The sequence below is a fragment of the Camelus bactrianus genome, chromosome 6, assembly GCF_048773025.1.
Source record: "Camelus bactrianus isolate YW-2024 breed Bactrian camel chromosome 6, ASM4877302v1, whole genome shotgun sequence".
In the NCBI taxonomy this organism is placed as follows: domain Eukaryota; kingdom Metazoa; phylum Chordata; class Mammalia; order Artiodactyla; family Camelidae; genus Camelus; species Camelus bactrianus.
Window position 1 is genome coordinate 90,605,093 of NC_133544.1, and position 26,182 is coordinate 90,631,274.

General features: G+C 40.1%; 1 protein-coding gene across 8 annotated transcripts in view; it reads right to left on the minus strand.

Moving 5' to 3' along the window:
• Positions 1-26,182, minus strand: part of MAP2K5 (mitogen-activated protein kinase kinase 5) — a 235,746-nt gene that overhangs the window by 185,782 nt on the left and 23,782 nt on the right. For all 8 annotated transcript variants that reach the window (XM_045517039.2, XM_045517034.2, XM_045517029.2 and 5 more), the window contains exons 4-7: positions 16,274-16,343; positions 12,726-12,766; positions 11,694-11,761; positions 5,511-5,559 (exon numbers count right to left, since the gene is read on the minus strand). In XM_045517039.2, coding sequence (XP_045372995.1) covers positions 5,511-5,559; positions 11,694-11,761; positions 12,726-12,766; positions 16,274-16,343 — 228 coding nt within the window. The remainder of the gene's footprint in view (positions 1-5,510; positions 5,560-11,693; positions 11,762-12,725; positions 12,767-16,273; positions 16,344-26,182) is intronic.

Consider the following 26,182-nt stretch of genomic DNA (forward strand, 5'->3'; position numbering starts at 1 on the left):
ATTTAATTGTAGTACAACCTGATTGATGTAATTTGCAATCAGCTAATTACTATATTTAGGGTCAGAGGCAAAATGACAGACAAGTCAGAAAAACTGGCTCCTATTTTCCTATTTGAGGGAAATTCTGTTCTTCAATACCTTACATCGCTTACACAGAAAAAACAAACCATATTTTAACCTGTGTAAAATACATGGCATGAAGAAAAGAAAATCTCATTATTCTGGACCAAATGATAACTTTTAAAACAGCATGAAAAAAGGTGACACATGAAGTACCTTGAGATGCTAAACCAGCAGAGCTGCTATTGGGTTTACTTTGACCAATGGGTATTAAAGTCACACATGTAAACAGCAGGATCTACTGGAGGGTACAAATAGGCTAATTCCTTGAAAACATTCCTCAAGGTAGTCTAAACATGACTCACAACCTAATAGCCTAATTTGTACTATTAACTTGCCTAACAAGCTGCACCCTCATCACGGCTGGAAGTAAATTTCTAGGAGAAATTTCACTCACTCGAGTCTACAAATTCTGAATTAGTGGCACTGAGATATAAGGGTAAGCAGGATGTAGCTATAGATCTAGGCTCGGAAAGCCCAAATCTGCGATGACATCCCCTCCACCTCCACCACTCCATCAGTCTTCCAGGTTAAAGGACCAGTAATTTCCTCCCAGAAAAATATAAGCAGCAAAACTTACTAATATTACACATCCCAATAGTACACTGCAATAGACCTGGACTGTGGAGGGGGCTGGATTTTGTGGTATTTTGTTGGAGGAAGAGAAGGCAAAGGGGTAGGGAGGTCTCTGAGCAGCTTCAACCATTATAATCCCAACATCATCGTCTTTTCTACCTTTAATACCCATTGGTGGAGCAGTCACCCACCAGCACTGCAGCCTAACCAGGGGCGGCAGACATCAGAAAAAGGCGGGGAATAAGCTGAAAGCTCCGGAGAGTCAGGGGATGCTGTGGACGTTGTCCCACGTATGCCGTGTGTGTGTGTGTGCATACATGTGTGTGCATGCGTGGGTGTGTACTAATGCAATGTGTAAGCAAATTCGAGGGTGGAAATCTGGAAGCCCTCAGATGATAAGGAAGATTTTGAGTCTCATAAAGATAAAAATGGTTTTAAAGAACAAGTTCTAGAACCATGCCACTCAAAAAGACAGCAGCCATAAAAAATAAAGTGTTTCTACAATGTTTGAAAATTTTATATAGACATGGCCTGGTCTGTGAATGTGATTGATAGATTTTTCCATTAAAAAATATCAGACTTTTTTTCTTTCTGCTTATTTGAATCTTCTATTTTTTTTATAGAGTATACAAATATTATTCATGTCAAAAAAGTTTTTAAAAGGAAAACTATTAGGGTCAAGCTCATGAACTGATTATAAACAAATTTTGAGAATTTCATATCTCTGATCAAAATGGATTACTTTGATTATCTCAACTATGAATAAATCATTAAAGGGATCAACACACAGCTAAAAACATTTTTGCCTTTTTAGTATACAAAAGCATATTAATTCAACTTTTCAAAGTGAAGCAAAGGAATAGTGCTCATTATGATTCAAAAGCGGAATTTACAAGCCTATAGAGAACATTTCAATATTACAGGTGGGATCGAGTATTATAAAAATCACAGAATTTTGCAGCATTTTAAGCATGTAGCCCAATTTGCTTGGGTCATATAACTAGACAGCAACAACTAGTCAAGGTGAGAACTCAGCCTTTCAGTGCACTTTGCCCAGTGCCCCGTCTGAGCAGCTGATCCCGTGTGTAAGTATGGAGTGACATCCTCTCCAACACTGGTCACTGGCCCTTAGGAAGGAGAACAGTCAACTGAAGGGCACTCAAAAGTGAAAAGCAATTTCATCAACCATGGTAATGGGTTTTAAGAAGAGAAATCATATAGCTCTTTAGATTAAAAAAAAAAGAGGTAAAGTAAAGTTTTTATTCAACAAAGATACCAAAGTTGGTTTCCTTTCTTTGACTAAAAAAAAAAAAAAAAAAAAAAAAAAGAGGCAAATAAAAGGCAGAATAATAGATGTGAAGGAGAAGGAAGAAAAAGCCCTGAGAGTTACAATTACGTGTCAACTGCCAAGACGGCAAATGACCTGGGCTGCACCGCTGCTGAAACAGGCAGGGGAAGTGACAACCCACGGGGTGGAAAGGCTGTGTTTGGGTGGGCTGAGGAGGTGTCATGTAGTTTGGACTCACACAGTTATACACAATTATACATCTATGTTTCAGTCTTCTTATGGGCTCTGAAATGAATAATAAGAATCTAAGAGTTTTATATACTGGTTATAGTGTAGCTTTTAAAGCTAATTTTACAGTAGAATACCTATTTTTCTTCTTCCTCCCTTTTTTCTTTTTTCTAAAAAAGTTTTTCTAAAGGCATTTCAAGTTCTTAAAAAACTCAAACATGTAGCAGGATTAGAATTATTTTTAGATTTGTGACTTGTCAGTATGCTTATACTTGATTTATCAAGAATAGAAAAAAAAAAAAAACAACTGTCACCTTCTCCTACAAATTATAAAAAACAAACAGAGGAAAAACAACTTTAGAGATGCAAAGGTCAAAGTCATACATCCTTGGAGTAACTGCACTTTTTTAATCCTTTAGATTGACCCATCAAGCCATTTCTAATCAGTTTCAAATCAAGGACCAATGTTAAACAGATGATACCACACTAAGACCGAAATGCAAAAAACACATCCGGAAAACACATCAGTGGTACTGATTTACAGCTCTCAATAAAATATGCCAAAAATACCTTATGATTTGTTTTTTTTTAAGCTGGAAAAAAACGAATCCTCCATCATAAAGGGATAACAGAAAACCAATGTCTCCATTTGAAAGACTAAATGTTAAACTTTTAAAAAAGTGTTTGATTTAATATAGTATTAATGAAATTAATGGAGAAAATGAAATGGAATTCAATTATGGATCAGCAAAGAAAATATTCTTTGTTTACTGTCTGCCTGTGTTAAGAAGAATCAGTACCTATCGCTTATAAATCATTAAAACAAAAATGCTCAATTAATTCTTATTTTATATGTAAAGGTCTGACAGAAACCAGTCCTATCACTAGACCTTTGCTTCACAAATCGAAGCAATAATGGTTTCAGAAAGCAGTCACACTCTATGAGCAGACAATTGGAGAGATTTAGTAAATCCCACTTTATAGAGCAGAGACTAATCGGAAAACACAAGCCAGTCAAATGTTTCTTATGAACTGTTGACACTATATCAATGCTGAATCAATTGGTGGCATTTACTCTGAGTGACAGAAAAGAAATAAATATTTATATCACATAACCTATATCAATGAACCCAGGCAGAAAGCTATTTCTAACCTGTCAATATTTGATTATCTTGAAGAATCATGCCCCTTTCTTTTAATGATTAATATGAATTCCTTATTAAATCTAAGTGGAGACTAGTGGAAAGGCAAATCATTATTAATGCTTGAGAGCATAAACCACTAAAATAAAAAACTACGCTCAAGTGTTAAAGTATCGTTAAATGTGACTTACATCTTCCATATCAAGTGGTGTCAGTGTTCAGCCTGGAAATTTACTGACGCCTCAACTGCCCATTACCTCACTGCAGTGCAATCTCACTCACTCTTTAGTTACCCGATTGCACCAAGGGTTGAGGAATTAGGATCAGGAGGAGGTATTTCGAGGACTTCCAAAGGTGGGGGTTCTTTGTTTTGTTTCGTTTGTTTTTGTGAATGACAGTAAACGCAATAAAGGCTAATCCTTAAAAGAAAGGAAATGCCATACTGTTTGAGGTGGGGGTTAGCACACTGCCCAGGGAAAGCTATAAACAATCTTTAAGTGTCAAAAACCACTGCCATGACAATCTCCCACCAGAGAGAACCTACTGAGACCACTAGGATATTTATGGTACTCCGTTTGATGTCAGAACATTAGGAACATTTCAGAATTTTTTTTTTTTGCACTGGAAATAAACTGTTTTTCATTTTTGAAAGAGGAATCTATGACAGGTTATTTTCCATTGCCTGGGTTGAACAAATGTAGTTAAAGCTTCTTAATTTATGTCAATTTTGAAATATATTTTCCAGCTGAAGAACACAAGTGACTCATACATAAATTACAGTTAGTAACTAGAATGCAAGCCGGTTGAAGAGGCATAAATATCCTAGGCTCGGTATTTCTGCTTTTGGCCAGGTTTTGTTTCATGTTTCTGAAAAGACGCCAGGCACTAGGAGGACATGTATGTGGACCTCAATCTAAACAAACCTTTGGCCGCTTAGAGTTAAAAGCACTATTAATGTACCTAAAATGTTTGAGGCCATTAAGATTATGCATACACCACCAGACTCTCCTTAGCTGTACACAGAATATTTAAGGACCTGAATTCACACACTCTAGATGATGATCAGAAGTCAAAATCAACGTCCTTTTTCGAACTATATTCAAGGGATTACGTGCTAAAGACGCACCACCATACAGTCACCATTTTAAGGCGTGCACACCTCTTTAGGCTGCAAAGTTACAGGTGATATTAAAGGACAAGCATGAGGACCCAGCTCTGTCTTCCTGACATGCCCCACTACAAGTACTTGATTCATGAAATGCCAATGAGGCTTGGAGAGGTCAGCGTGTGAAGGCACTGAATAAGCATCTGAGATAATTAAGATTTCAGCCTTCGAAACATGGACGGGAAGTGAACAGCAGTTAAGAAAATCAATAAGAGTCTTTTATTTGCGGTGACACAGATGTCTCAGTCAATAGAGCCTAATAGGCAGGCTTGATCGCAACAGACAGGCGCCTGCCTCCGAGGCTATCAAAGGGCTTCCTCTATAACAAACATTAAAACGCATTTATGTTGCTAGTGAAGAATCGAGGACCCTGTAGGTAGCTTAATTTACCAGTGTATGTTTAAAAGCACTAGACTATTTCAGATGTGTCCATTTAGTTGAATCAAAATTAGCGAGAAATAACTGGCCCGCAGGCCCGTCTGTCCCTCCGTGGCTGGGGGAGGTCATTCGGCTTCAGATGGCCGGTCAACCAGGCAAACCGAGGGCTCCGGAAGCCCAGGAATTCTCAATGCCAAAGGTCTGCTGTGACTCGGTTCCCCTAAAAAGCCAGTGTTGGTTTCAGGACAAAAGAAAGAACCAAGATGAGAAAGTGGACAGTTTTTCTTTTTCTCCCCAAAGATAATGAAGGAAATAGTCACCTCAGGATGCAGGGCCATATCCACAACCCATGGGTTGACACACTTGTTCAGAACTGATTAACTCTTTTTAAACTGAGCTGGCAGCAGGGTGTGCGCATGGTACTCCAATCTGCTGGGAGTGAAACCCATTAGCACAGTTTGCAAAACGTGCTGCAAATTGTTCTGCCAATCAAATTAAGCCATGGAATTCACTTATGACAAGAAGAAATTCACAGACCCTTTATCTGTTTATTAAGTTTATGGATACAAAAACTGGACAGCACTAAGTTACTGCTGCATGTAATGACACCTACCTGGCCATTGGCTAATATTTTTTTCAGTTCAGCAGAAGACTTCTTTAAGCTGAAAAGAAAAGACATAATGTTTAATGGCAAGTCTGTCAACACCTTTGAACACCATTGAAAATTTCAGACTAAAATACACTTTAGTTTTGGGCTACACTCTTTATATCCTTTATATCCTTCTCCCTAGATAAAATATTATCAAAAGTAATTGGCCAAGTGGTAAAGGAACTGATAAAGGGACTGCAACCCCATTGGTAATCCAAAGCAAGAAAGAAGCCCACTGTCATGATGAAGCTAGAATATCGTACGGACTAGTCCAGAGACCTCTTTTTGCTATTAGTTCTGGTGCCTTTTGGTGGCCTACGAGTGGCTATTTTATGTAGACTCTGTCATCTGCTAAATACCAAGTACTTAACAAGGCACTCCTACAGAACGCTCACAGCAACGATTACAGGCTTCAGAAGATAAAAGAATTTAAGTCCTGATTTTTCACTATAGTTAAAAGTTACAATTCAGCTTACTGGGAAGCAAATGTGTAGCAGAAATAAATCCTGCTACTCACTAGCTGTGTGCTCTGTGACAGGATACTTGTCCTCGCTGAGCCTCGACCTCCTCTTTCTATAAAATGGGGGAAATATCAACATCACAGTGTAACCAAGAAAATTAAATATTACACAAAGCCCCAGCACTGTGCCTTGCACATAGCAGGTATTAAATCAATTTTAGCTGCCTTCTCTTTCCTTTCCTTTCCTGTAGGTATGAGACCCAGCTTCCAGAGCTATGTGAGAAATATGGAACATATATGACTACGTAAACACTTACGCGGATGAGTTTAAGGAGCATGGCCAAAGGATGCTGTGATGTCTTTCTAGCTTTATAATGAGTTACATACACCTGTACACATTCATCCAGTGAGCAGAGTGGTGTATAAAGTAGTACCTCCTCCCATCAATGTTTTAATTTGAAATTTAAAGCTTGGTAACTCTGTCCTTAATCCATGTACTCTAACCCTCTACCCTCCAGCTAAATTAACTCTCCTCCCTTTGGTAGTTATCTGTGGATGTCTTTCTTCCCACCATCTGCTCCCCTAAGGCTGGAAGTTCCCTCAGAACACAGCCCACATCTTACCTCTCTGTATGTTCCACTTCCTTCCCACCCTTGAGCCTAGCCCAGTGACTTGGCACACACTAAGTGTTTCACAAATGGCGATCATTATTCTGGTTGTTATTACATGGTGGTAACACACACACATTCATTTGGTGCCCTTAATATGTTATATTAAAAAAAACTGCAGATTACAAGCTTGACCACACTCACCATTCCAAGTTATAATTATTTTTCTTTCTAAATACTTCTTAAACTTTTGCTATGGATAAATGCAAACTATGGAGGCCTAGTCTCTACTTTCTCCAGATTTTATAAAATGTGCCCTCCACCAATGTCTCTAAACTTCAGTAATGTCCTCCCAAGTCTAAGAATTCATGCACTGAAATGGCAGTTAAAAATTCTGCAGAAAGGGACTGAAGCTGAAATATATACAAAAACTAAACAACTGCCTAAAATCAGTCCAGTTGGGGGAAAAAAGAATTAGTCTCTACCATTTCCTGAGTGATGCGCATGGGCCAAGCACTGTGCTAAATACTATTACTTACCACCCTGATTTAAGCCTCACAGTAACCTGTGGGGTATACACACTTACTCCTGGTGTATAAAGAAAAGTAAGGTACAGACCTTGCGCAAAGTCAGTCTGTCTCTCTTACACAAACACATACTTTCTTTTTCCCCCCGGGAAACATCTGGATCCTTGTATTCCCATAAATGGTCTCAATTTAATATCTGCAATTATTGTAAAAACAGAAATAACCAAACAATGCCCAGGCGATGTTTCTCCACAGATATTCCATTATGTCACGCAACTTGAAATAATAACATTTTGATTCATTGCATTTACAAAACACCTTTCATCCAAGAAACAAAACGTGACTCCTTAATACAGCTTCATCAATCTTCCTAACACCAGAGGTAGGTAGACGGAAAGTTTAATCATCCCAGTTGTATTGAAAGAGAAAGCCAAGATTTTCAGGAAAGGCCGTGCCTTGGCAGTAGGACTTGAATTCAGTAATTAAGGCCCAGGAACACCGTGCGGGTTAGTAAGCTCAGTTTAAAAAACAGTCATCCACCGAAGGCAAGGACCGATTCATGCTTTGAGAGTAATAGAGGAAAACAACTGATTTCATTCATTATGCCAGTATCTGGCTACCAACTTGGTCTCGTTAAAAAAAAAAAAATTGTATTTATATATCCTGGCAATTTCTTTGTGGCCCAGTTTACTCAATGTTTTGTTTATCTGCATGGTCACAGTGACTTGAGCTATCCAAAAATCACTTAAAAAAAAACCAACTTTTTTTTTTTAAGTTTTTTTGGGGGGGTGAGGGGAATTAGGTTTCTTCCTTTCTTTATTTGTAACGGAGGTACTGGGGATTGAACCCAGGACCTCGTCGTGCACTAAAAACATTTTAAAGTTTAAATGACACAATTGTAACCTGGGTATGATGCTTTAAGAGGGACACTGAGATTTCCAAATAAGAGTAAAAGGGTGAGGGGAGCAGAAAAAATGTATCAGAAAAGCTGAATGAGTTGGGAGAATTTAATCCAAAGACAAGACTTAAAAGGACTATAAATTCATTCATCTAATCACTTACCCAAGCATTACTGGCTATCATCTATATGCCAAGCATCATGCTGGGAACTGGGAATTCAAGAATGAATACGCTACAGTCACTGCCCTCAGAGAGTACGAATCTCCTGGGGGACAGAGGTGAGTGTTAATGTAATGTGCTAACTGCTACAGTAAAAGCCAGCACAGGGAGATGATGGGAGTTCATGGAATGGGTACTGGGTGTAGACTGGGAGGTGGGTAATAATCTCGGACAGTTTTCAGAAGAAGACAACAGCTTTGTTCCTTGAAGATGCCCAAGGTTAGCCAGACTAGAAGGCAAAGAAGGGAATGGATTAAAGCAGAAAAAAGCAAGAAAGAAGCAGCAACAGAAGTGAAGGCCCAGCCATGAGAGGGAATGCGATCCATTCAGGGTACCATGTATCCACCAGCAAAGTCAGAAGAGCAGCTGGAAGGCAAGGAGCGGCAGGCCGAGGGACTGGCGCGGGCAGAGGCCCCACGTGTGGGAGGCCACTGCTGGCCTGCCGTGAAGGGTACAGTCTGTGCCGAGGAGCAGTAAAAGGCGGGGTGATGGGCTCGGAACACGCATCAGCAAGATGGCCGTGGCTGCTCTGTGGCGGAGGGACTGCGGTGGGGCAGGATGGAAGGGGGACTATTAGGACGCTGTAGCAGTGATACAGAGAGCCTGAATGACTTGTACAGCAACCGAGGTGCTGGCAAGTAGACAGACTGCACAGAGACTCAGCAGGCAGATCCTACAAATGTAAGGACTGACTGGTCGTGGGGCTGAGGGAGGCCCGGGAAGCCGGTCAGCTGGAGTCAGCAACTAACAGGGTGGCTGTCAGAGAATTCACTGAGACAGGACGTGCAGGAGGAGAAGCATGTTGGGAAGGAAGGTGACTGGAAGCGCTATCACCTAGAAGAGGGAACAGCCCTGTTCTGAGGGCTAAACTCAATCTTCACAGGTGGGCGCTAAAGGGAGACAAATCTCAGCTCATGAAAAAGAACGTTCTGAGACACAGCCACAGACAATGGGACGACTGTCTCTGCCAGTGAAGTGCACTCCTGCCACAGGGATGCTCGGGAAGAGCCGGGATGACCGTCTGGCGCAGCAGGGAGTCGGCCCCCAAGGAGAGCAGGATTAGGTTGGGCTTCCCCTTCTCACGCTCCGGAGCACAGGCAAAGAGTCAGAAACACAGAACTGGCCATGGCCACTCTTCTGCTGAAGGCCGTCCAACGGCTTAGCCAACACACTGAGAGGGACGTTTAAACACAAGCGCCACATGATCGGGCTCCATCCTACTTCCTTTTCTCCCATCACGCCTACTGTTCTACCCCCTCCCCCACCCCACCCCCCTTCCTTGTGCTCCAGCCAAACTGAACATGCGGAGCTCCATTTCCACCCCAGGGCCCTCACTTAGGCTCTCCCCACCCTCTGATGTGCCTTCTCTGATTCTTGACGTGGTGAGGTCCTTCTCATCCTCTAGGACGAGGTGGAATGTCACTCTCACCTGGGCACCCAGTCTGAATCTAAACACATTCCTGCCCCGTGTTCTCTCACTTCAAAATCTGCTTGTTCCCTTCATAACACTAATTATAATGTATAATTACTTATATATTGGGTTTTTTTTTTTTTTTGGTCTGTATGCAGCAAGCTCCAGAGGATAAGGATCACACTGTATTCCTAGAGGGTAGGACAGCACCAGATAAACAGGAGGCACTCAGTAAATACTTTTGATTAGTTACCAACGTGGAGAACAGAACACGGTCAACCTAGGGTGGCATATTAAAATCACCTGTGGGGCTTTTTCAAACTGCATTCCTCCCATAAAAAAAGTCACTCCTGGGGCAAACTACCATTACTATTTGGGAGGCTGTCATACCCCTAAGGGGAGATGTTGCAACAAAGGGCTGAGAACCACTAGATAGGCAGTCTCTGTTCAACCTGAAGATTTTAATACTCTGTGAATATAAATAATAATTTTTTTAAAAATCAGGCTAATTCACTTGGGTTTTGGTTAAAACCAAATCTGAGAGATCTGAACATTATCCTGCTGGATCTTTCTTACCAACTTTTCCCTCCGTCCTGCTTTTTACACCATGATGAACTTTGATCTAAAACACCAGGAAAAGTCCTTGCTTTCCCCTACGGCTCCCAGTCAGTCTGTCTGAATAACATCTTTTCTAGAAGCAGCAGTAAGAATTAAATGCCCTGCACTCTTTGAGCTGAGTGGAACAAGACACCTCAGTGCCCATGCCTCTACTCGGTGGGCCATGGCTCACACGCCCAACAGGACAGAAGAGAGAAGCCACTGAGCATCACCTGGCAGGGCCAACTGCCTGGATGAGGACTAAAAGACCTACCCCTTGGGACCAAAAGACACACGATCTACTGGTGAATAACCAGGGGATGTATTTGAAGACAGAATAAATTGTTTAGGAAGGAAATACACTTTAAGAGTAGTGTGTTCACAGCAGGAAAGCCACAGGGAGGTATACTGACACTACAAAAAGGTAATCAAAGAAGTGACTTTTCGGGAGGGGACAGGAGACCAGAGAGAGTCAGAAGGAGAGACTTTAAATTGCCTACAGTAAAGCCCAGCAGCAAAAGAACCAAGAAGCTGGGTGAAGGCGGTAAGGAGGGGCATGGAAGGGAAAGCAGAAGCCTCAACTGCATCTCAGTAGACACAGGTGCAAACACTGGCTACTGCCCTAAACCCAGAAAGACCTGGGCACACAATGAAGGTTTTCTGGCTCGGTGCTGGCTTTTCAGTCACCAGTGTGCATACATACACACAGAGCAATCACCCTCACAGTGTCATCTTCAAGTACAGGAATATGATGTTGACCAGTTGAATAACTGAGTGTATAACAAACATGACCTACAATTCTATCAGCTTAAGCAAGTCCCTATGCTTGAGAACCTTAATCTTCTGGCAGTCAGTTCTCACGCCTGTCAGAAGAACACTTCGGAGAGTCTCAAGTCTTTAGTATGCATCCCAGTTGTGGGACAACATTAGCATGAATTAATAAAAATTATCTTCCTTCTATACTAGTTCAATCTCTTGTATAGCCAAGGACACAAAAACAAGCAGCTTGTCTAGTCAGCTTAAATGTCACTGCTTTACACTTTCGTTGCCTCTTTCTGGGGAAGGTGTTAGAGGATCACGACACTGCCAAGAGGCGGACAAGCAACACAAAAGTAACACGCATTATACAAACAGGTCATTAAAGCATAAGCAGTCAAAGGCACTGGATTTTCTGTACAATTTGGAGACTGAAGTAAAGCCATTCCACCAAAATTAATGGTTCAGTGTGTCTAATTTTATCTTTCTCTATGAGGTCCTTTCTTTTCGTCAGTACGTAGCTGGGGTTACCCCCTCGGTCGGATTTCTCCTTAGCCACATACACACTTCTGTGGTCCTACAGGAAAGAGGCATCGTCGCACAAGCCTCTCCCCCCCCTCCCCCGTAGATAATCATGCTTATGGGCACGCTTCACTTGCTTGCTCTCACCTATTGCTTGGAAGTGAATCTGAGACTGCTGGGCTGCTGTGTTGAGAGGGTCCTGCCCGGGTGTTCACCTACGAGTAAAGAAAGAGTCTTGATCAGTCTTGTGTTCTGAGGACACAGTTCTAATTAACCTATAATTTGCCACAAATTTCTCATTTCACTATGAAGGTTAATTAGCTTGTTGCTCGATAGACCCGTGGTTGGAGTCTATTCAGTATATAGGTTACAGAAATGTACAACCTGTATATTACATAATACTTTCTTCCTGTCATTATTCAAATATTTAAACGGTGCTGAAAAAGGGAGAGATAAACGGGAAATTTTCAACTCACTGTCTAGAACTGAATTCAATTCTAGAGGAAAAAATACAATTCATGGATTTGTTGTATATATAAAAACAGTATGTTCAAAAAAGTATATTAGGAACACATTTAGGAGTTAGTAGTGAACCCCATGTTATTATATTCCTCCAGCTCTAAAACCAAGCAGAACACTGCAGAATGTTATTTCACTGAAAAATGAGCTCCATGTAATTAATTATAAAATGCTTGAGTCTAATACAACAGCCAGTTTTTCTTTCAAATGTAAAGCCTTAAGCAGAAACCCAGAATTCAAAATACGCAGAACAATGAAAGGACATTAAATAGATATATGTTTCTAGCATAAATATGTCAAAAGAAGAGGGGGGTATTCTGTGTGCAATATGCTTATGTGCTTAATTAATCACTGAAATGAAGTCTATATTTTCACTCAAATAAATCTTTGTGGAGACCAGTACCCAGGATCATCCTGAAGAAACAGACCAAAACAGTTTCAAATGAAAAAAAAAATGGTACCAAAATCCCTGTATCCAAATATATACACATACTGAGCAAATACTACAGATGAATCCCCCTCCACTTCCCATTTAAAAAAAAAAAAAAAGGATCGCTTGTCAGAGCTTGAGAAAGTGCAGTTTTATTTGACATTTCAATAAGTGGAACACAGCATTACAAATCCATCTAACTTTACTGAAACAATTATTGAAATTCGTACCTTCAGGCCATGTATGTTCCGTTCCCCAGGAGGCTTGCAGGCTGAAACAGTAATTGACTAAATTGTAGAACACATCAGGGCCATTTACAAATTTGCTCAAAATGAATCGTTTAAAAAGAAATGAGGGTGACACCAAAATTAGCAGAGAGAAATGATTGAAAAGTGGCTCCCAAGACCCAAAGTGGGAATTATGAACCAGGATTTTTAACTTGCAGGAGTGAGCATTTATAAATGCAAAGAGCTTTCTGACACCACCTCATATAAATTCCAATTTCTGCTTAAAACATATAAAAATCGAGTTAACTGAGCTAAAATGATTAGATTCCTTTCATAATTCAAATTCCTGCAATCTTTCCTCACTCTATTACATTGTATATCTGCTATCACTTAGACTACATTGAAACAGCTACGGTTTTTGGAGGGGAAAGGGAGAAGGGTCTTTTAATGCCAGAAAGATTGCTAGAGATTCTAAGATGAAATACGTAAGTTGGATAACTAGTTTGCACAGCAATAAGCAGTCAAATTTTTCAAAATACAGAGATATCATTAATTTCATTATATTCCTTGCAAATCTTGACATCTGCCGATACTTCAGTGTAAAGATTAAGCAGTACCAGGAAAAACAGTATTACTTCCCTGACACCATCTTGAGTTACAGCTTAGTTAGTACTTTTCCAATTCAACAAATACTTCTTCATCAAATGTTAAATATATAAAGTGCTTCCTGCCCGTGTTATAGGCTGCTTCCATCTGAAAACTACCGTGTCCTACATACTGCATATTAAGGGGCTGTCAATTTTGATTGATTGTTTAGGGAAGGATGAATTTGATTTTTTTTTTTCACTCCTTTCTCAGATGTACATGTATTTTCCTCTGTTTCTGCCAAGAAATAGAACTGTTTAATAGTAATAAGATGTGGGTAATAATTACAAAGCATGTCAGTTACTTTAGTTTTGTATATTTCAAGTATATTCAAATTTATTCTGTTATTTTCCTAAAAAGAAAATTCCAAGCTTCAATAAAGAATTTTTTTATTTGTTTTTCTGTAATACATTAAAATTAAGATGCCAAATCCTCTTCTCTTAAAATGAAAATTAACTTCCTGAACAAATCAACAGTCACATACATTTGATGCCTGGTCCTTTACGGGTCATTAATACTTCCAAAGAAACACTGCAGAGCATTTCCTCTGAAGTACCCAGGCCACCCTTAAACTTCACTTAGTAAGAAAGTGGCTAATCAAGGAATCAGAGACTAGCATCAACTCTTATCTCCTACCTTAGCATCGCCCTCGTTCCTCAACTGGCTTCTTAAAATCTTTATGATTGGAAATCTAAGCAGTATTCAAAAAACCCAGTAATCTCATATTTCCTACAGTTGTAGAGTCAGAAGTTACTGTAAAGCTAGTGAATGTTCATATTTATTAATACTTTATATAAAGATTTTCTATAAGATTTATATAAAATTATATTAAAAATAAAATTGGATTAAACCTACATTTTATGTAGATAAATAAGCAAAAAGCAAAAGACTGTAAAAAGCTAGAAAGAGTTTTACAGTATTATACAGAAAACCATAGAGATTAAACGTGGTTTGGAAGAACTACATTTAATAATTTATTGGAGGCTGGTGGGCTCTGTGCTAGGACTTACACGGGATACTCACATCTCATGCATTTTCGTCTTTAAAGAATCTTCTCCCTACGATAAGCTCTTCTCCACACTGCCGCCAAGCCCTCCAAACTATGCACTCTCCGTTAATATTTTAACTTACATATGAGTATACAGCCCTTCCATTTTAAGCAAATTAGAATTTAAACAATTATATTTATATTAACCACTTATAAACTGTGTGACTCTGAAGTTACTTAACATCTCTGAACTTCAATATTCTCGTGCATACAATGGAAGCAATAACTGGGAGAATTAGAAATGGTGACACACAAAGCAGCATTAGTGTCTGAGCAGAGATGATGTCTAAAAATGGCTTTAACTGTCACATTATTATCACAGTGGTGTGGACAGTGAGACTGACAGGGACTGCTGACAAAATAAAACAAACAGAACTTGGAAAGATTTTGCACAAAGAGAAATAAATATTTTTGGGGAAAAAAAATGAAGACCCATAGCATGAGAATTATAATTCTCCAGGATGCTGTACTAAGGTTTGCTACAACAACAGAGCTATAAAGCCATCAAGTAGAAAAGTAATTAATGGAAATTTTCAGTTGGTAAAAAGAAATTCCCTATAGAGAAGCAATTCTGAAACTTTCCCAAATTCTCTGGTCATTGAAAATATTCGGAAACAATCTGCATCCTGTTATTGGCCTAATACATAGAAATGGCAACATTTTCCTTTTTTTAATTTATTTTGCTTTAGTTTTTAGCCTTCAGGTACAACAGAACTGGATTAATCATAATCTTGTTTCAGACACTATCAATGGCCCGATTTTATTTACTTACTTAGCTCTTTAACAAGTTATTATTAATATTGTACGAAGCATTCCTAATCCCACCCCCCACGTTAATGTTAGAAGAATGGCATTAGTCTTGAACCCACATCTTCCCATGGGCTGGACGAGCCAGCTGCCTTTGGAGACTTTTATCAGTGCAAACAGGAGTCTACCAGTTAATTGAGCCATTCAAACTTCAGAGAGTTACAGGTAATGAAAGTCTAGAATGGTTAATTGGAAACCTCATATCATGATTATTTGTACAGTATCAGTTAACAAAGGTAAGTTTAACTTTTAATTATTTCAATTAAGTTATTTCTACAAGACTTACTTACATAATTTTCTTATCTGTTCCATCAGTTAGAAAACAGAGATTCCAAGTGGGGCAATGTATAATGGGGGAAAGACTTACTGGTTTATATAATTAAACTGTTCTTTTTCACCATTATTCACATTTTGAGGGAATGCTGATATACAGTCGAGCAATCCTATCTGATACAACGCTAATACTACCAAATCTAAAGGAAAACACGAATGATTTGACCAGGTGATTCACCAAGACTCACTCTCATCAGCTCCTATTTTTGGAGACTTCATACAATTCCCACTTGTGAGGATTTTCAACTATTTAGAAAACGTCTCCCCCCAAAATCAAGCACAAAACATTCCACCAAAATCTTTCTCCTAAAACCTCCCAGTAAACCTTGGCTTCTGCACTAGCTGACAGCTTTCTCCTCAACAGCAGCTCTGGCTACCATCCTGAGCCACAATTTATAAATATCCAAAATTAAAGCCATTCATTTGCCTTGGTTTAGAAATCATGTGGACCCCCGAGGAGTTCTTTAAGCGAAAGTAAGTATGTACTTCAAAAACAAAAAACAATCTAGTTAGTTTAATTTACTCTAGTAAATTAGATATTTTATCTGCCATAACTATCACATAGCCTGCAATCCCCACGATAATGAATACTTCCTTTGTTTTTTCAAATTAAGAACAAAACATCATGTTATGTGCATTTAAACCTTTGGAAAACATAACTGTTGATGAAACACTTTACTGAAATAATCACTGTTGATTAGAATTTGTCCAACATTACCTCTTGGAAATATCTGCAAAGGCTCTATTAACTGTCCATTTACTTGCTGTTCCATTACTGTGGAATAATACTGCAAAGAGATTACAGAAAGAGATTACTCAGTAATGTATGAATACTGAAACAGACACTTATGGGTTGTTTAATTCACAGTACTTTTGTAAATTGCTGGTATATACATATCAGCCTTGAGAATTCTTTTTCCCTATTTGCACATCAAAATGACTAGAGTGAATATTCAAAATTGAAAGTCCAGCACGGTGTTATCCTCCATACTGTCATTTATCTTTAAGAGTAAAAAAATGTTGATTGAGACTTTAGGTTAGTATTTGATCCCTAGAAATATTTTGAAAATGATATATATTTAAAATGACACAAAAAGCATTTTAGGAGAAATTTCTCAAATTGCCTTTTGTTCTTTTTCCCTGGATTTTACAAAGCAAAATGGAGACGCCTCACATTTCGCTTGGACCTGTATGCCAGTTAGTTAACCAAACATTATTCATATTTGTGTATAAAATGTACCAATAATAGAAATCAAAATCGTACAGACTGTGGAATGAGCAAACAAGATATGATCCACCCAAAGATGATGGGATTAATATGATAAAAAGGCTGCCTAGTTTCAAGCAAGCATCCCTCTCATGTTTTAGTCTTCTAAACACTCTAGATCAAATTTCACTTTAAAAATCTGGGCATGAAAAATAAAGTTCCAAGTTGAAAAAGCTTTTACACTCCATCACAAACACAAATTCATTCAGTAGGCTGTATTCTGGTCCGGTCACATTTTCCTTAGTTCGCTAATTGGTGACCACATGTCCATCTAACTTGGAGATGGTTTCTGTGCCCTTGCTTCTTTTAACACCTGACAAACAACACAGTGATGCTCTTGGTGGAAAATATCAATGATAAAAAGCACTGAATTTGTGTTTTGAGGGGCTGTCACAGAGCAGAACTGCCCTTGAATCCTCGTGGTTTCTATATTAAAAAACACACGCGTATTTTCTGTTTATCACATTTTCAGAAAATTCCTGACAATCATTCTTTGCTGATATTCTTAAAGTTTCTTTTTAGAAGATATATACATATGTCTTCCTACTGCTTTTACATATATTAAAATTATTACAAGATCAAGCTTATTTTTCCCTTAGAAATAAAAGGGGAGTTATAAAATTCTACATCATCTTGGGAATCACAAGCTGACAAGTCTAAGTCTCTTCACCCTAAAGACAAAGTGGAAGTGGGCTTTTGATGGCTTTTGGACTGACATAGGTACCCCCTGCTCTCCAAGGACTTTCAAACTGTAAAAGGAAACTGATCCTCTCCTTCTAGGGACGTAAAAACTTGCCTACCTAGAGCAGAAACATGTGTGCCACCCTCTCTGGAATACATACTAAGGCAAATGACTTCCAGGAAACTATATCCTTAAAACCACAGAAATATAGCGCTCGCCATTACTCAAACAGTGATGACAAGTAAATGAAATATCAATCATGTAGGCTGTCAACCTTTTGGGACAGCAATAACTGTTAACAAGTAGTCTGGAAAAATTGTCCGAAAATGACTTGTCCCCAGCACAGAAGTATTTGAGGTTTCCATGGAAAATTAAGATGCCAGTGGCTATTTGGAACATTGCTCAGGTATTCTTTTTAATGGGAAATTTGCCGGTTATTGATCCACAGCATGTACCCCCTTGCTTCTGGAAGGCTGCAAGCAACTTTCCAATCAGTGGCTGTCAAAAAAATTACTGCCTTTTTATACTGATACAAGACAACAGCAGTGGCGGTGCTCTCCTACAGTTAATGCCTTTCTTTAATTAACTGCTATGTACAAGAGGTTAGTAATTTCAGTTACTACTTTAACCCAGTCCTAGAAATCAAAACAAATAAAATATCCTTATGCTTTATCTAACAAATTAATTATAGAGTTGTCTGAAACTGGTGCTTGGGGTCAAGTTTGAAAACAAATAACCTTACATGTAAAGGGTCAGACCAGGTGCAATGCATTTTTTTTCCTACTATAAAACCTCACATGCATGAAATTGACCTGTTTTCCAACTTTATTTATTTACCTCACAAAATACATAAATAAAAAGGGCTGCTTTTTCATTTCAGATCTGTGCCAAATCAACTGGAAAACTATATACACTTTTCTAATCATTGTAAGAATTTTTTAGCAATCTATAAACATCTCTTTGCACTACGATTAAGACAGTCATAGTAATGATATCAAGTATGCCATTTGACAGTTTCTCCAAAGCAAATAGTAAGGAGTTGTTTTTTGTTTTCTATAATTCTTCCAAATCCAAGGAATATTTTCTCCTGTTGAAATACTGGGTTTGATCTGTGTTTGTATTAACAGAGAAGCTTGTGTTCCACATGGCAAAGTAACTCACCATAGAGGACAAACTATAAAGGGTGGTGATTAAACCCAAGGCACGGGCCCACTCTTGGCAACTGACCTCTGAGGAACAAGCCTGGTGAGGACCCGGTGGCAGCCAATGTGGCACCAGGCCTAGGAGCTCAGGCAACTGCTTACATGACATTCTCTAAAGGACAAGGATGGCTTGGGCAGAAAAGTAACAAAGTGACCATGATAACGTTAACTGAGCCATAATTTGAAGTCATCCAAATAGCTTTCTTAGCTTAATCTCTATAAGCCTATCCTGGCTTTCATAACCCCTAACACAAAGCCCCGCAAGGAGTAGGTGCTGGATAAATTTTTACTGATTGAGATGGAGTCCAGTCCTGATTTCGCCACTTCTTAACCAGTATAGCTTTCAGGAAGTCATTCAACCTCACTGAACCTTAGATTCCTTTGAATGAGGGTTCAGATATCTTCTCTATTACACAGGGTTGTTGTGAAGCTTAAAATTAAAACGCAGCAGCAGAATTAGTGAAGGCATTTGTAAACCGTAATGATTAGTAGCTGAGAAATTTAAAAGCAAACCTCCCCAGAGTGAAGCAATATTAAGCACAGCGCTTTGAGTAGAAGTGTTAACGGCATTTAAAAATACAAAAAACGGTTATGTTAAAAAGTATAAGATATTGTGCTCAAACTGACTACGCCAGCCGCAGGTATAAAAATGTGTTTTCTCTGGGATCCCTCGTAGAATCCGTTACATGCAGTAATTGCAGCAATAATCAATACGCTAGCTGAGTAAAAGATTAATCAGTTTCGTGATTGCTAATGGAATCTCCAGCGCCAGACTCAGATTGGGTTCAGAGTCCCTCGGAGATGTTCTTCAAAATCCTTAAACAATTTTAATAAGGATGTGACAAAGTTTAGCATAGCTATCCAAAAATCTAATTAATTTGAAACAGAGGGCCAGATTCGACAAGGGAATAGGCAAGCACAATTTTTGGCTTTGTTTTGCTTGCGAGTTTATCATACACTGTTCCTGCTTGTTATGAACCTAATTCTAACAGCACAATTCAATCAATAATTACAACATTTTTCTTTTCTTCATGGAAATTTGCCATATAAAAAACTTGAGTTCCAAAACAGCACAGTTTAATTTTATAAGACACAAGTTCTCTGTTTAAAAAAGAGACAGAGATACACACGCAGAAACAACTATCACTTATTGACTCCCTACTGTGTGTTTAAGCTTGACTGAAACCTGAGCCCTCCTAAGCCCCCTGTTGAGTTTATGATTCGCCTCCCCACCCAAAACTTTATTCCCTTTCTTGTCCTGCCCCTGTTCCCCTCAGGATTGAGGAGTATGAGAGGAAAGGGGGGATTGAAACCTGAGCAGGACCCTGTGGGGCCCTCCCTGGTTCAAGCCCCTCTCAGTCCCTTGTTTGTTTGTAGAAAAAAGGCTTTATTCTCCTAGGCTGAAGTGACTTTCAAAGAGCAGGTTCAAGCAGTTAATGGTTAGGACGACAGAGTCACAGGACTCCTAGTTCGTCCTGAAGGGATACAGATAACAATCTGGGGCATATCTCTGAGCTGCTCTATAGAAACTAAGACCCCCACCCAGGTGGAGGATGGTGACTCCATGCCGAGCACAGGCCCTAGACCCCAGGCTGGCTGGAACCAGAAGGTTGAGATTCTTGAAATATCACCCCCGCCACCAGCCAATGAGAAGGTCCACAAGCTGATCATGCATCCTGTGACCCTCTCCCCTCACACAGTCTTTAAAAACGCTTGCCTGAAAGTCACTGGGAGTTCGGATCTTTTGAGCATGAGTCAGTCGCCCATTCTCCTGGCTTGGCTCCCTGCAAATAAACCCTCACTTTGCTGCAAACACCTGCTGTCCGAGTTTGGCTCTCTGCACCTCAGGCACACAAGCCCTTGCTCAGTAACAATCCTAGATACTTACACTTATTCATTTAATTCCTCACAGCCCGATCCTATTCTGGGAGTATCATCACCCGTTTCATAGATGTAGCAAACAGTTTATCAGTCAACCAAGAAAAACACTTCTTTTATTCTAGTCCATTCAATCAGAACATAAAATGTGTTTGCTATCTGAGACTCAAAAGGTAAGTTATCTTTCTCATACCTCAAAACATTTCACTAAACCAGGCTATTGGGCGGACTGTCGAGCTGGTGGAGAGCTTGGCTTCTTCATTCAGACCCTGTGTGGCTTAGGCCACGTCCCCTGATCTGTCAGGGCCTGGGGAAGGCAGCACAATGCAGTGCAAATACCTCCGAGGACGGGTGGCCTCGCCCCCCCAAGGCTTTCCTCCAACCTCTCCTACCACTCAGTTTCCTGTAAGTGGTTCCTTCCCCAGCCCTCCTTTAAATGTTGAAGTTCCCCGTGGTTCTTCATCAACCTTCTCTTCTTATCTTATACCCTCCTTGAGTTAACTTCAGCCACTTCAAAGGTTTCAATTACCAGAGGAGTCATTGAGACTAATTACAGGCTGATGAATCACAAACCTTTACTTCCAGCCCAGATTTCTCTCCTAAGATTCAGAACATACCCGACTGGTTGTCCAGAGGCCCCTCGAATTCAACAGGTCCCTACCTCCCATACTCCTCCCTCATGCCCTAGGCCTGTCTTCCAACACATGGCTTCACCATCTCAGGGAACGAGATTACCAGGACCCAGTTTCCCACACCAGTTACCTGGGAGTCATCCAGACCATCTCTCTGCTTCTTCCCCACATTTAATCAATCACCAATCTTATTAACTCTACATTTTCCCCACTTCTCAAATCCCCAAGCTAAGGCCCTCCATGATCTGGCCCACCTTCCTTCCCAACCTCATCTCATATGTGCTAAAGGACAATGACTGAGCTATTCTCAAAGCCACCTTGGTTTCAGCCGGTTCCAGCTTTCTGTCATCTCCTAACAGCTGTGCCCCCTCTTCATTTAACTGGTGGTGGTCTCCTGCCCCTCCCCCTCCTGTCTCACCCTCACTGTCCATACCACACTACTCACAGGCAGCCCCTTCAGAATGCATCCAGCATCCTTTCACCCAAACCTTCATGACACAGTTCTCTCTGCTCAAAACACCCTTCCCAGTCCCCTTGTTCTAACCTACTCCATCTAGACGCCACCCTCCTCAGGAAGCCTTCTCTGTCCCCAAAGCTAGATCAGATGCTCCTTCTTTGTGCTCACAGAGCATCTAATGCTTAAGCGTTTATCACTCTGCCTGGTAATTATGAGTCTTCCTGGTCCTCCCACATGGAACACTGTTTCCTGTTACCCTCACTGACTGGACCGTGAGCTCCTTGAAGGAATGAACTGTATATTCACTGTACCTCCATCACCTAGCACAGGGCTTGGCTAGATAGTTGCTATCCCATAAATATTCACTGTATGGAAAACTGGCCATATAAATAAGAGAAAAAACCAGCGAGAGATCTCAGGCCCCCGCTCTACATTTACCAGCTGTGTGACCTTGAGAAAGGCATGCGATTCATACCTTGGTGTTCTCAACTATAAAAATGAGAAAAATGCCTGCCTTGCTCGCCTCCTAAGGTGTTAGGAAGATCAAAATCAAAGAAGCTGGTATGTGGGAAACTTTCCTAGACAGTACTTTAAAAAAATCTTAAATAGGGCCCAGGGCTATGAATCGCCCACTTCCAAGCAACAGTACATAGAAGAAAAATGTCCATGACAATGGATGATACAGAAACAGGATGACTGAAATGTTTAGACCAAGTACAGAGGCAGAATTTAATTGTTGATCAAGGCTGTCAGTATCCCCTTCCCTTCCGTCAATTACTATAGTACAATTAGATAATAAAACAAGTAAAAGGGCTCCATAGGAACACTGTTTCTCCTTCTGGAAGTTCATCAAGGGCAGGGAACATGTCTTGTATTTTCTCTCTTACAGCAGAGGTATTAACCTGGGGTCTATGCGGGCCTTGGGACACCCTCGAAGTTCCTGAACTCCTATGTGAAATGCTGCACTGTGTGAATTTTCTAGGAAAAGAATAAACAACTTTCCTCACATTTTCAAAAAAAGGCTTGTGTCCCCCAAAATGTGAGAAACTACCGCCATACAGTGCCAAGCACTGTGCCATACATATAATGGTTGCTCCCCGATTAAGGGAAAGAACCAATACAGCAGCGGTGATTACGGACTGTCATTGGTTACACCTTCTAACTCATTCAGTGGCAAGTCTTATATATCAAATCACATCTATTATTATTCTATACATTTACAACAGAAACGCTTCCTATATCTCTCCTTAGCATCCCTTCTAACAGACAACATAAATAGTACCGTATGAGGAATATACTTACAAGGAATAAGCATGCTGGCTTTTTGCTACTGATGATAAAATTTTCAAATTCCTGTTTTGTCAATACTGCAAGCACACCCCATTATATGTAGCTCAATCAGTAATTACAGCAATAATCAATAAACTAACCAACTATCTGAAGTCCATAGTTAATTTATTAGTTTTCCTAGTGAAGAACCCAACTATCGTAACTCTGTCAAACGGCTACAGATTCAATTACAACACTACTCAGATGTGTTACCAGTTATATTTTCTTTCAACTATTTCTTATACTTTACATTAAGAGGCTCCCTGACACTGAGCTCTCAGGAAGCACATAACTGCTCCAGTCAAAAATAACATGTGATGATAATCTATTTCAAATACCAAATTAATAGCTGTATTTACTTACCTGGCTTCAGGTCCCCCCAACTCCCTGATAACTCACTGCCTCTGCCTTGAGGTGACTACAGTGTGCACATGCTCTTCCTTAAATGACCCTAGAGGGTCCGCATATGGTCATGGACTGATCAAACGATGAGAAAGAAATCACAATGAAAAGTCTTCCAATGAAAAGGTCAACAGGGAAAAACTCTGGGGCCTGTTCATAGGCTAATGTTATTAGACAGATGTATTTATTAGTGATTTGAAAATGAAAAAGACGGTAAGTCAGCCAAGTTTAACGATAACACTATTTGTTTTGGACAGTAAAACCATAAAGGATGTTGGGGGCTCCAGATGGTCTTAATAGAAGAGAGGTTTGGATCGCCAACAGCAGACAAAATTCAACTTGGCTAAGTTCAAGGTAATGTGTGTTGGCAGGAGGAGTTTAAATTTGTATTCAGCAATGGGTCCAAAACTTGTAGGATCCTCTCAGCTGAAGCTCGCATAGTCATCACCATGGCTAGCCTGGGGCTTTGTCTACACTGACCTTTCACCTGACTTTAGCAATTCTGCTTTATTTCCAAAGTAGAAGTTTTTTTTGTTTTTATTTCTTTTTTAATTGAAGTACAATCAATTACAATGTGTCAATTTCTGGTGTCCAGCACAATGTCCCAGTGATGCATGTACATACATATATTCGTTTTCATATTCAAAGTAGAAGTTTAAATAGCTTCAGGGAACCTGCCACTTAAATAAAACAGGACCATCAGGTCATGCAGACAGCAGGCCTAACAGGACATTCCCTTACAAACAGATAGCTTTATTTAGCCAGTCCCAATAATGCTCAATAAAGGTCCAGCCTACTGCTAAACTGCTATTAAAAAAGAAACAAATGAAAAGGTAGTGAGGAATGAGTAAAGAACACATATGTAACAAAGAAATATATATTGAAAGAAACAACTTGTTTTGAAATTTCCAACTCCAGGTTGATAATTTACTGAATTCCTCTAACTTTACTGTATTACAGATTTATGTTCACCTTTTAGATGTATGTAGAAAATACCCCTGTTGTTTCCAGTAAAACTGGTCCTACGAGAACAGGCTCATTAGGAGTACCAACAGGAGCCTCACACCTTGGTTATGCCCCAGAGCAATCCTACTGCTGGATGTCCATCCTTACCCCGAAGCTCACGTGTCTCTGGAAGAGGAGCTCCTAGCTGTAGCCCCCAAGGGACTAACTGATGTCCTACAGGGTTCTGCCCCCTCACACCAGCTGCCTCGGGAGAGGACCCTAGAGGAACCCACCTAAGCCCTCCACAGCTGACGCTGAACTGAGAGCACGGCCACCTTGATGACAAAATACCAGTGGTTCAAAGGACGCCGAGTGCCCCGGGGCCACCCTGTCTGAGGCCGGCTGCCTCTCCCTCTGCTTCCATGAGCTGCACAATAAACTGGTGCCCATTTCAGTGTGCTTCTGCTCCTTGCTGGCAAAGGTGCCCTAAGATACTTACGACAGGGGCTAAGTAAGGGGCTACTATAGCCTGAGCACTATTTCAAGGGCATCCAAACGTCCCAGACAACACAGAGAAAAGAGTTAAAATAATCTGTCTTGGAAAAAAAAAGTTGTATTCTTTGACTAGGATGAGAAAACCAAATAATACAAAAACTTTATTTATAGCTTAGAACATGTCACTATTTGAGTTTAAAACAATTAAATAATTTTCCAAACTATGTACTTATTTTCTGAGGTTTTCACAGTCCTGTCTCCACCCTGCCAGGAGACGGTCATGTGTTATCAGTTGTTTGGATGGATCGCATTGAATTAGGGGACTAGCCACTCACCGAAGACAGAGCTGACTTTGCCTCCCACAGAGTTCAAAGTAGGGCCCCTACTTAATATGGAGCGTGTTTAAAAGCACCATGTGGGAAATGAGCCTCCAATCTCTGCTCTTTGAAGAAAACTTCCTACCAGCAAAGGCTGTTTGCCTACCCTGGGGCTGTTAAACATTCAGTTCCTAAGTGGGCAACCAATTCTCAGCCTTGGAGGTAAGGAGGAAATCTCGATCTCAAAAACTTCAAAAGCCCACAGAGTATTTGTTTACATTCCTTTGCAGACTCAAGCACACCAACATGCTAGTAAATAGCATTATTTTTCACCATCAGGAAAAAAGTAGTATTTGCAAAAGCTTCCTCAGCAGGATCTCAGCAAATGTCAAAACAAAAACACCACTTAAAACCACCAGGAGTGTATCCAAGCCTTCCCGTTCATTAGCAATGCGGCCTCAACACTGAATCTCATCTCGTTGGACCTCAGATTCCTTATCTGTAAAGAGACAGCTGGACAAGACCCCTAAGGTTGCCTTCCAACTCTACTTGAGTAACTATGATTTTGGAGGCAATCTCCAAGTTATGCAGACTAGAATAAAGCAAATCATATCCCAAAATTTACAAGGTGCTACAGAGGTCAAAAAATATCTTCCCTCATGGTGCCCAGCATCTAACAAGGTACACTAAGGTCAAGTACACCAAAGGGAACACTTCCACTCCACTAAAACACAAGGTCTCTGCCATGATGGGAGGCATTGCAGTCACACTCATCTTGTCCTCTTCCGGCAACGTGGAGACATGGTATAAAGAGAGAGGGCAAAATGAAGAAAACTATTCTTGTTAATACTGTGCTCCACTCAAACAAGCCTCTCAGTATCGAGAGAACCAGGTGTAATAAATCCTTTATTACACAAGGGATTTAGCAGAAACAAACATGAATCCATTTACAAAAGCAAGATGCACTGCTGAGTTTCTTGATGAAAGGTCATCTGAAAGCAGAGGTTAACATTCAAATAAC